We start from the raw sequence: 12,238 nt of genomic DNA, 5'->3' as shown, positions 1-12,238 counted from the left end.
GAAAACCCTAGTAACACAAGGGAACTAAAACTAGGTGGGATTAACAATGAAAACTGGTAATAAGAGCATTTGAGTTCCATACAGAATATAAATGTTTGCCTTAAACCAGTGGTTCTCAATCCTGGCCGTACTTTAGAATAATCTAGAGATTGTCAAAGAATACTGATGTTTCAGTCCAATGCCCAGGGATTCCGATATAACTAGCCTGGGGGGCAACACGGGCAGCAGGATTTTTAAGAGCCCCCTCGTTGATTCTAATGCACGGGCAGGGTTCAGGGCCACAGCCTGGAACTCTAGCCTTATGTCTACCAACACTAAGGAGGCAAAGCCTTTCAGAAAGACATTTTAAAAACAAAAATAAAATTTTAGACTTAAAGTTGCAAATCTGATTAATGGTACTCTTCTTTTTCACACAGACCTATAGGTACCAAAGGCCTAGATCTGTATGGCATTTGCTGTTAAAAAGGTAAGTAAGCGGCTAAGTTTGTCATCACTGTGTTCACCATCACAGACACCCGTGCACGGACGAGGCACTTCTTTACAGAAACATTTCAGAGGAACTGGAAAAGTACAGCTCACTGAGGCATGCGGTTCTCCGGGTCCAGCTCCTGCCGTACCGCTCGCCCCACCAGACATCAGAGAGCTGCAGAGCCACACAAAGCAGCCCACCAGCGTGGACTTGGCCTACTTTGGACCGACTCCTGCTTGGAAATTACAGATATGATGAGATGCCTTGCAGTTCACAGGATAAAAAATAATCAGATGAGGATAAACACTTCATAAAATACACAGGTGGAAATAACTTCGGAGTCATTAAAGGCACAATTATTAGCAAAATTAGGTATTCAAATGTGAGAAATACCATCTAATTTGTATGACCTGGGTTGAAGAATAAGGTCATTTTTTTTTTCAAACATATGATTTTACAAAAAGAATAGACAAATTACACTAAATTCCCGGGGGAGAGGAATCTGTTATTAGAGTAACAATGGGAGGGAGGAAAGATGCCTAAATTCTGCGGTTTCTGCTTTATTGATGAATTAGAAAAACTTCAAATACAATCAAATGTAGAAAGACCAGAAGCATTGTTCAAATTTTTATCAGTTACTTCTTCGCCAGTGGTTACTTGTCAAACTGATATAAAACGTTGACATTTTGCATGTCCTACATTTCATTTTACATAGAAAAGCCTGCCTTAGCTCATGAAAATTATTTCTGCTACAAATATTTATAAGCCTCATCAGAAGTGATAATTCAAATATCCAAAGCCCAGAAATATCTTTGAAAAACTACTCTGTGAAAGATCTTGCTGAATCCAGCACCAAGGGAGGGCACAAAAGCAATGTAGTCTTTGTTCTTCATGTGACTTATTAATTAAAAGAGTAATGAGGAATTTTTATAGCTAGGCTTGTGCAAGTATTAAGAACCAGCTTTCTTTGGACGCAATCTTTCCCTTGTTTATTTCAAAGCATAAAACTTGGCAGACATGGTCTGAATGTATTAAAGACACACAGGCAGTATTTTTCTCTGACTCTAAGAGAAATGGGAGGGATGGAAAACAAGAAAAATTATCACACGCTTACTACAGAATAATGGATGATGTGAAACAACGGATTCGCTGAAGGCTGAGAACAGCTCACAACCTGGGTCTCCCTCACGGCACACACGTCCTACAGCTGAGTGCTCTCTGATGCGATTTCTCACATTCACTCTAAGACATGCTTACACACAATTAAAATTGCAAAATTCACATAAATGATGTTTCCAAAACAGGAGACTCAAGTGAAAAGACCACCATTTCCCTGTAGTATAAGAAAAGAATAATGCTGCCCCTCCTTGTGAGGAGCGTTACTACACAAATCACCCAAGAGCCAAGGGGGTCCCAGGTGCACGGCACCTCCCCTACAGGTACTCGCTCCCCAGCACTGCACCTTGCTGCAGGGTTTCTGCTGCTTTCACGGAGACATTCGCTTCGTCTTCACATTCAATTTAGGAATTCGTTCAAATTCATTTTGTACTGAAGTTATAGCTATTTAGTTCTCAGTAGGGCCTAGAATATAATGCAAGTGTGTGTGTTCCAAGAGCATGATACAAACTTTATTTATGAATAAATGTGTTTTGTCTTATCGCCTGCAACATGCTAGCATTCATTTATAGCAATATATTTCTTTTTAGCCATGTTACGTCATGTACTTTTTTAGGATTGGTAAAATAGTATAGTTTAATCAGAACTGAAGGTCTTCTACTGATTTTTAGGATACAATATCTTGCATTTCTGACCCCCAACTTTTCCCCCTACGAGATGTCTTTAAAATTACCTGAAATTTATTCAAAAGGATGTTTCCCCTGCAGAAAGGGGAAGGGCTGTCTTATACAACCCCACATCTTATATACTTGGAAATAAACATTCAGACTCCTCAATGACAGAACATATCAGTGCTTATTAGGAAGGGATGTGGGAAGTAAAGATGGAGGGAGGGAGAGAGGGGAAGGGGGATAAAGAGGGAAGAGAGAAGTTCTCCTAGAACAAAAATCAGCAGTACACACTCCTCGGATTCCTATTATACTTATATACACACTTCACTGCACAGTATGAAACATAGCTGTTAGGGTGATGTTAATGTTACTACTGTTTGTTCATTTTCTCTAATTTCTCCCATCTGCCTCAGCTCTATCAGGCTCTAAATAAACACTTTCTCAATTCTTTGGTGACCAGGGTTAAATATTATCGACTGGGATTATGAAATCTTTCAGGGGCTGGCCTACAAATCCCTCTTGATTTGTCACTCAGATGGTTTGGATAGCAGATGAATAGGTCTCTACCGACCCATTTTCTGGAGAAATTACTACATTTCCTGAATATATATTTCCCTTCTATTTGTTTAAACCAGTGGTTCTCAAACTTCAGTTTTCATCAGAATCACCTGGAGGGTTTCTTAAGCCACGGGCTGCTGGGTTCTACCCCCGGGGTTTCTGATTATGTATGTAATGGGTGGGCTCTGAGAATCTGCACTTTAACAAGGTCTCAGCTGATGCTGATGCAGCTGGTCTGGGGAGCACAGCTTGAGAACCACTGGTTTAAGAAAGCTCCTTGAAGTACCAGAAAGGCACTGTTCTAGGGTTTTACAAGAAGTCTACTCCATTTACTACCCACGTAACCTTTGGCAAGTTACTGAACTCTGCTGTCCTCATTTCTTTTTCTATAACCAAAGCAGGAGGTGGGGATGACTCCGACAAGCGTGGCAGCAGCAGGCAAAGAAATGCAATAATGAAAATCCAAAAGCAGTTTGAAACAACAACAAAACAACAGGACAGGTTTAAGAAGGGACACTGGAGGAGGAGAAGGGAACAAAAATGAACTTTAAAGGACAGCTGCCAGGAATGAACTCAGCAAAAACACAAATAAAGGGTACCTACCCCTACCTTCAAAAGTCTCAGAAGAAGAAATGTCGGCCCCTGCTTGAGGTCCAGGGCCAGGCCCACCACCCGTGCTCTGTATTTCTTTTGGGTTTCAGGCCCCAAGCCCCTGTGGTTTCTTTATTATCCTCTTCTGTTCAGATCTTCACTTTCTACTCTCTGTTAATTCCTTCCTTCCCAAGTACCAGCATGTTGCCATCTCTTCTATCGTAACAACAATAAAAAACCTTTCTCTCCACCTTGCCCCGCTCCAACTACCAACCTATCTCTTCTCCTTCCCTTCACAAACTCCACCCCAAAATAGTCCAGAGTCCTTTGCTACTCAAACTATGGTCATCAGACCACCACTACCAATATCACCTGGAGCTTACCAGAACTGCAGGATCACAAGCCTACTCCCATTTACCCTATTTACCTGATTTACCCTCTTGCTTTGTTAATGGAATTGATATTACTCCATTAATTTTCCCTGTGTGAACTACAGTCCACGGCTATCTAACTGGATTACAGTCCAGAGCTATCTCAGTCCACACTGAATTTATTCTAAAAAAGTTTTCAAGATGTTTAGGAGCCAAATATCAAATTCAGAATCCTCAACGGTACCTTTAGATTTCTAAAAGAATCTAAAAAATCAAATACAGACAAACAGCAGGGCATTTAAAAATGCAGACAAAACCTGCAAAAAATAAATACAATCCTAAGTATAAGGACCAGATTAAAGTTTACTACAGGTTAAACTATTCAAAAAAAAATTACATTGAGAAAAGATCCTGGAAACCAAAAAAGGTACTTTGAATAGTTTTAGCTTTTGTTCCATAGGTGAGAATCCAAAATTGTCACTCCTCATTTCATTTATTCTATTCTCATCAAACCACTGTATGAATAGATGGCTCCCTCAAATGCAGGAGCCCTGATACTCATCCAGCCTTAGTGTCTCCTTCCCTAGGATGCTTTGATCTTGCCCTCCTGACCCTCCTCCCGGCACTGTAGAGCTTCTGTAGATCCCCAGAAATGAAAGATCAGCCTGGTCACCTTGTTCCAGGGATTAACATTCACATAAACCATGTCTAAACTTATTCACTCAACAAAATCCCCAAGCACCCTACCACCCCATGCCAGGCACTGTGCTAACCCCGGAAATAGAGCAGTAATGAGAAAAAGCACTCTCCTTCAAACATGGAGCTTAGGCCCTACGGGGAAGACAGACCGCTTAAACAATTATAACTTGGCTCAGAAATGCTGTGAAAAGTACAGAATAGTACGGTCCCCCAGCAGGAGAATCTAATCTAGTCTAAGGAGGCGGTCAGCAAAGGCAGAAAGGGTATTAAAACTATATCAGAAAAAAAAAAAAAAAGAATAGGTACAACCAAACCAAAAGGATTGGGAGAATCTATCCTACAGAGAGAAACGACAGGCGTAAAAGCCTTGAGCTGAAAGAGAGCAAGGTGGATTGGAGTAAGTGAAAGACATTTCATGTGTTGCAGGGCAGAACGTGGAGGACATAGTGACAACAGGATGGGCTAGAGAAGAAAGCAAGCGCCAAACAGTGGAGAAGCTTGTAGCTTATTTTAAGGGTTGTGGATTTATCCCACAGTAAATGAGAGGACTTGAGTCTGGGCTGCAGCCTAGATTTGAAAGTGGCAAGGCTGCAACTGTAAACATGGACTCTAACTGAGATAAATCAGGCAGGGCCAAGGAAGTGGTGCTGGAAGGGAGAGAAGTGGAAAGAATCCAGAGACACACAGAAAGTAGAGGCACCCTATTTAGGGGATTACCTGGACATTCAAGATCCCTTCCGGGAATCCCAATCAGGCGAAAAAGGCGGCTGCACCACACAGCGAGACTCAGAGCCCGGCGCCAGGAAGAGGTGTGGCAGGGCTGATGACATCCATCTGGAACGCGGCACAGCGGGGGACACTGGGCTGCCCTCACCTGAGCCCAGCCTCTGAAGCACCTTGCCTCTTCCAGGCCCTTCCTACACCCTGTCTCACCCACCATTCCTACCAGAGCCAGCTCTTCTTACAACTGACATGTTTACATTTCTAAACAGTTGCCTTGTCACTCCAAAGCCATTTAAGATTCTGAGCTTTTTTAGCCTTAACTTTAATTTCTTTGTATGCTGATGGTCTCTAATATCAAAAGATTAATTCAATTTTTATGTAATGAGTAAAGCATGTCTAATGTGTAATTATCAATGTGCTTTAAATTATTTTGGAGGCTTTCATTAGAATCCATATTAAATTAACAGCACATTTCCTGATGTTTATGTACATTATGCATGTATGTTTTAAATCAACTGCAATTTTAAGGAAATTTATATGATAAAAGCTTATGTCAAAACCAAGAAGGGAAATGCTTATGCATTCATTTCCCATGCTCTTTCGGCACCGGTGGAACAGTGACGCCCCTAGCATATAAACGCTGAGCTCCAAAGCTGTGACTGTACGTCAGTTATTTGTGATGTCTCCTCAGTATGCGGTCTGGAACAGGCTGGGATGGGACAGAGGCTGGGTGGGCCTGGGCTGGAAAAGCAGCAGTCAGGAGACAAAGACAGGCTCCACGCTGGGTCTGGCAAGGTGCGCACAGGCAACCAGGCTATCCAGCCCCTTTCTGACCACCCCCACCTCCCAGTCAACACTGATCTAGCTAAAAGTCTTCTCCTGAATCCAAATTCACACAGCATGAGAAGTAGGGTCTGGGGCAGGCACAGGAACGCTGAGGATTTGATCCTCAGAGTATAAAACAGTAAAGGAGACAACAGGCAAGGAGGTGGATAAACTGAAACACTGTCAGCTAGAGGGGAGGGAAGCTCCTAAAGCCATCTGGTCGGTCAGGTGTTTCCCAGGAACAGAACACACAGAAGACCTACGTCCAACTCTGAAAATAATTGTGCTGCTGTGCACACCACCACCACCCACCGCCAAGCACTCTACCCATTAGCTCTGTATTCAATGAACATTTACTAAATAGAAATCAACGAACTCTTCTGTTTTAATTTTCTCTCACTTTCTTTTCACTCTAGTCAGTTGCTCATCTAGTAGCCTAGCTATCATTTATGAAGACACCAAATACATAAAATTGTAGGGGGAAAAACATACACCTGTCACTCATCTATCTACAACCCTCCTGGGAATGCCAAATCACTGTATAATTGTAACTGTCCAGATTCTTCTTGCCTGCCCCACTCGGTGCCATGATTCCCACTAACAAAGCCCTGCTCCTGTCACCCTGCCCCCTTTAAGCCCTAGTCAATATTTAACAACAGCCAACGACACCTTCCTGGCCAGTCTCTAGGCTCTGGGTCACCCTCACCTACGTACTCAGACACAGATGAAACTCTTGCCAACATTATGAGGCCATCCATAACAGGAAACTGTTCAAGATTAAAGAACATAGTTTTTCTCATTCATTTTCTCCCCTATAGATCAAGACGACTCTGGATAAAAGAAAAAATAGGGCTGTTCTAAATTATTCATGACCCTCGTCCCTTCCTCACTCCATAAATTAGGATGTGCTCAGATACATGGAAGAGAACGTATGGATGACAATGGCTTAAACCCTTGCTTGTCTTTTTAAATATTCCTAATAAAGTCATCGTAGCATTGCTTTGACTGCTCAGCAATGTCGAGAGGGACCCAGGTTCTTTTCCTCCGACTATGTCACTATTCTTAGCATGTTGGCATTAACTTTTCAATATTGCCTCACAGTTGCAAATTGGCTACCACAGATCCAGACATTGTATCTTCAATTGGCAGTGCTTTGTGCAGGAAACAAGTGGCTAAGATTAAAAAAAAAAAAAATTAATTGCTCTCTTTCATGAGCTTCAACCTCTTTATACAGAGAGGCAAATCTTTATCAAAGGCTCAGAAGATTGCTTTTTACCTTTCATTGGCCCCTGCCCAACCTTAGAACAATATTGGCAAAACGAATCTAAGCCTTTCATGGATTAACCCGCTGGGAATAAGCACATCTCTGCCAAAGCAAACTAGAGTGCTTTAGAAAGGAAGGAGGAAGCTAGCTATTGAGTAGACAACTACCATGCCTACCAGCCACCACCCAAGCTGACTTTGAGAAATGTGACACTGGGCTTCTTTGATCCTTCCTCCCTTCCTTCCTTCTCACTACTAAGGAGCATTTAAGTCAAATTACAATGTGGCATAATTCTAAGAGCAAGTTAGTTCTACTTATCCCGTCTGTGTACAGTCTAGTCCTTTAATAAATATAATAAAGAAGTATATCTCTCTCTAAGAAGCTATAGAAAAATAAATCAGCATAAAGAAACAGCTGAGTTACTGAAATGCTGAATAAACTACATGAAGCTTTTTTATTTACTTTGCCATTTCAGCTCTGCTTTATTGAATTCTGGGTTGCTCGGTTGTTTCAATGGATAGTTGATGCTGTAAATTAAGTTCCCCAGCCTCTCAATCTGTCAGGAAGCATTCCATCCAACATTTATTGAGGGCCTGCTGTCTCTAACCACTTGAGAACAGTTGCATATGTAAAGCAACCCTGAAAATTCCAGACGAAAATATTTAATCATATAAACATATCTAAAATACAGCTTTGATTCTCAAGTATGGAGTTTTCTTAGAGCAAGCCATGTCAGTCTTTCAAATTAGACATATTTAAATAATGCTATGTTCCCTCTCTATTTCCCTATCAATCTAATATCCCCCCTTTGTTAGGTTTTGTTCCTTCCCCTTTAATAATGACTCTATTTATCTGAATCTATCTGTTTATTCCTCGTGTTTCAAGTTTAAGCTAACAGATGGGAGAGATAAGTTACTTACAAACATCTGTGCAGAAATGCTTTACCTATAGCTCCTGCTGCGAGTAAAACTGATTTTAATTGTAAGTGCTGTAAGTGCAAGTTTGCAGTGTGAGAACAAGTTCTCACCTAGGCTCTCACTGTCAGGCACATTCGTGTCCCACACGAATCATCCACACCACTAGAGCGGTGGTGTAAACAGACCCTTGACAGTAAACAACAGTTTTGGTGTCACAGATGTTTGTAAGAGTCTGTTTAAGATTACCGGCAATGTTTAGGTGTGTGGCATCACATTAATCATATAACTGCAGCCACAATAATTAAGAATATTGATTGCATTTGCATTCATTGAGTACAAAGAGCCCATTACCTAGAAAGACTCTAGAGAGACTAAACTGTGGCTATAAATTGTATAACACCATTTTCACTCACATAATAATGAGATTTTAGTAACATCTGGGCATGAGATTAGCGAGTTTTCCTGATAATACCCAAAACTAAAGTTAGTGAGAACCTTATTAGCCACAGCAGGCAAGTGTGCACCACACCTGCACATTCCTAACCTGACACTCGCAGTCCTTTCATGGCTCCTTTCCCTCACCCCTGGAATGCTGGGATTCCCGGTGCCCCCCACCCTGAGCTCCGTTCTCCCTGTAACTCTCATCTCTGGCTAGAGCTTCAACTATGATTTAAATGTCAGTGGATCCTAAGTCTATGTCTCTATTTCCAGGCTGCTCATCCCCTTTGACTAAGGACCATCCCTCCATTTTCCTTCTATGTAATCCCTATATATTCAGGGATTAGCCTACACTCAGACAAACCTGGACTCAACTTTTCATCCTATAAATTTCTTTCAGTGTTCACTGTCCATATTCAAAGGATTGCAATAAATTCAATAAACTGGGATTATGTCCCTTAATCACTCTCTGAAATCATTCACAAATATCTGAAGTGTCTACTCTAAAATCATGCATGTATGTCTGACCTCCTTTTAGTTCTCACTATCATAGATCGATTCCAACTCATCATTCTTCATATGGGTTTTGGTAAATATGTTTAAAACTGGTCTCCTTGCCTCCAGTCACTGCTATGGCCAGAAACATCCTCTCCGCCCCACTTCCCTGTGGCAAATATTTACTGAGCAATTGCTGGGTGTCAGGCCTTGCGGTGGGCATTGAGTAGAGAGTGCTGAGCAAGTCAAGATCTACTCCTCAATGAACTCAAACCCTAGCTCAGAAGATAAGGCAGCAATTACGTAAACAAATAATTCAAAAGGGATGTCTGGGTAAAGAAAAACTAGTGGGGAGTGCTGCGTATGTAGAGTGGTCATTAAGGAGGTATCATTTTAAATGAGACCTCTAGAAAGGGAAGAAGTCAGTCACAAAGAGATTCAAAGAGAAGAACATAACAAAGGTCCAAGGCTGGAAGGAAGCTCATGGTGGCTGGGGCCAAGTATACAATGGCGAGGTCGTATGCAACAAGGTGGGAGAGGTAAATAGGGGTGAAATCACCCACAGCATCAGAGGCCACCACACAAATCTGAATTCAATGTGAAACATAATTGGGAGCTAGGGAAGGGTTTTTGGCAAAGGAGTCACATGATTTGGTTTACGTTCTTTAAAAATCACCAGAATTGTTTCCAATACCAATACGAGGATCAATCATCTGCATCAGAAAAGTTACATGGCTTCTAATGAATGGAGTGACCACATGTTCCAGCATGTTCAAGTGAGTCTTGGTTTCTGCCTGTTGTCCTAGTATAATCATTAACAGTTCCCTACTTTCACTCTCACAAGGGCCCTAGGGAGAGAATAAATTATATGGTCAACTAACTGATAGGAAATAAACTAAAACGGTCTGTAGGCTGTCATTCCAGGCCCTTCTGAGCCTGGTCCCAATTCACTTCTGTTCCTTTCTCCCTCATGGTGTGATGGTCACTTCTGAAGTGTTATGCTGACAGCATCCTAAATGGCACATGTATTCTTTATTGCTCTGCCTTTGGTCATGTTCCTGCCTCTTGCCCCATGCTCTACGACCATGACTAGTAGACAGAACCTTGAAGGCCAGACCTGAGAAGTCTTTTCAAAAATCGGGCAGAATGAATGGCTTCTTCCTCTGTGCTTTGTCAGTATCTTTATTAAAGCATTTATCACACTGGGTTAATCATTTATAGGTCTATCTTCCCTGCTAGAATGGTAGGTACTTAATGACAAGGACAGCAGCTCCTCTTATGTGATTTTTGCATCCCCACCACCCACTGCATACCTGGTCCATAGCTGGTACATGATATATGACTGCTAGATGATTTATTTAATATAAATGCAATATAACATACATAGTAAATAATAAGGTTAAGTAATGAGACTTTAAATTTTATCCAGTAAGCTTAAAACATTATGGCCTTCACATCTAGATATTTTCATTCTCCAACTTCATCCCAATATCTAATGTAGCCTCATTCATTAGGAAGTAACAATAAACTTCTAATGAATGACTATAAGTAAAAAAAAATCTTTATAGGGCAAGAGTCTAGTTTTAGGAAACTACACAATTTCCAAGTAATTGTGAAGATGAAATAAAACAGAATTGGTACAGCCACTGTGGAAAATGGTATGGAGGTTCCTCAAAAAATTAAAAATAGAAATATCATATGATTTAATAATTCCACTATTGTATATTTACCCAGAGAAAACTAAAACCCTAACAAGAAAAGATATATGCACCCCTACGTTATTGCAGCATTATTCATAATAGTCAAGACATGGAAGTAACCCAATTGTCCAACAATAGACGAGTGGATAAGGAAAATGTTATACATACATGTAGACACACATACACTTACACACACACACACACACACAATGGACTACTACACAGACATAAAAAAGAATGAGATCATGCCATTTGAGGCAACATGGAAGGACCTAGACGGTATTATACTAAGGGAAATAAGTCAGACTGAGAAAAGTAAATACCATATGATTCCACTCATAAATAGAATCTAAAAAAAAACAATAAACAAACAAAAAGCAGAATCAGACACATAAATACAGACAACAAACTGATGGTTGCCAGAGGGGAGGGGGCTGGGAGACTGGGCAAAATGGGTGAAGGAGAGAGGTAGATACAGCCCTCCAGCTACAGAATGAGTTAAGTCCTGGGAATAAAAGCCACAGCATAAGGAATACAGTCTATGATACTGTAATTGCGATGTAACGAGACAGACGGTAGCCACACTTTTGGTGAATACAGCATAATGTATAGAGTTGTCAAGTCACTAAACTGTATACCTGAAACTAATGTAACATTGTGTGTCAGCTATACTCAATTTTTTAAAAATTAAATTAAATTATAAGTAAACAATAAAAGGGCACCTGGGTGGTTCGGTCACTTGGGCAACCAATTCTTAGTTTCAGCTCAGCTCATGATCACAGGGTCATGAGATCGAGGCACACGTTGGGCTCGGCACTCGGCGCTGAGTCTGCCTGCGAGTCTCTCCCTCTCCCTCTGTTCCTCCCCTCCCCACTTGCTCTCTCTCTTTCTCTCTAAAATGGATAAATAAATCTTTAAAAAAAAGTAAACAATAAAAACCCAGAATGACGTTTTCATATACTCACCACTCTTACACACTCCCGCACGCATCCTGCTCAGAAGAAGTGTGTGGCGTAATTGCAGAACTTCAGCTTCCAAGGCTTGGACTTTCGATTTCCACGTTGCCTCCTGCTCAGACACCACCTTCGCAAGGTGCTCTGTGTATTCTCTGCTGCTTGTGTCTGCTGGTGTTGAGCGGATAATTGCCAAGGCCAGAGCCACCTTTGACGTTCTCAAATACCATGTTTGATCATCCATCCTGGCTTTTGTCCCTATCATTTAGTAAGAAAAAAGTTGCAGAAATTTCTTTTAACTTTTGTAGTGCATTTCATTTGCTCAAAATTGATTTTTCAGAGTAACGCTAATTAGTAAGTTTGTAAAAGAACTTGACACCAAGTAACAGAAAAAAAATTCTCAGGAACTGAAGAGAGTACGAAAAAAATATGCAAAAGAAAAATGCAT

General features: G+C 41.1%; 1 protein-coding gene across 1 annotated transcript in view; it reads right to left on the bottom strand.

Annotated features, from left to right (window-relative positions):
- MEI4 (meiotic double-stranded break formation protein 4) overlaps window positions 1-12,034 on the bottom strand; it is a 182,969-nt gene extending 170,935 nt beyond the window's left edge. The window contains exon 1 of the mRNA XM_008684844.1: window positions 11,803-12,034. Coding sequence (XP_008683066.1) covers window positions 11,803-12,034 — 232 coding nt within the window. The remainder of the gene's footprint in view (window positions 1-11,802) is intronic.
- Between the last annotated feature and the right edge of the window lie 204 nt (window positions 12,035-12,238).

The sequence above is a fragment of the Ursus maritimus genome, unplaced genomic scaffold, assembly GCF_017311325.1.
Source record: "Ursus maritimus isolate PB19 unplaced genomic scaffold, ASM1731132v1 scaffold_29, whole genome shotgun sequence".
Lineage (NCBI taxonomy): Eukaryota > Metazoa > Chordata > Mammalia > Carnivora > Ursidae > Ursus > Ursus maritimus.
This window is presented reverse-complemented; position numbering and strand designations above follow the sequence as displayed.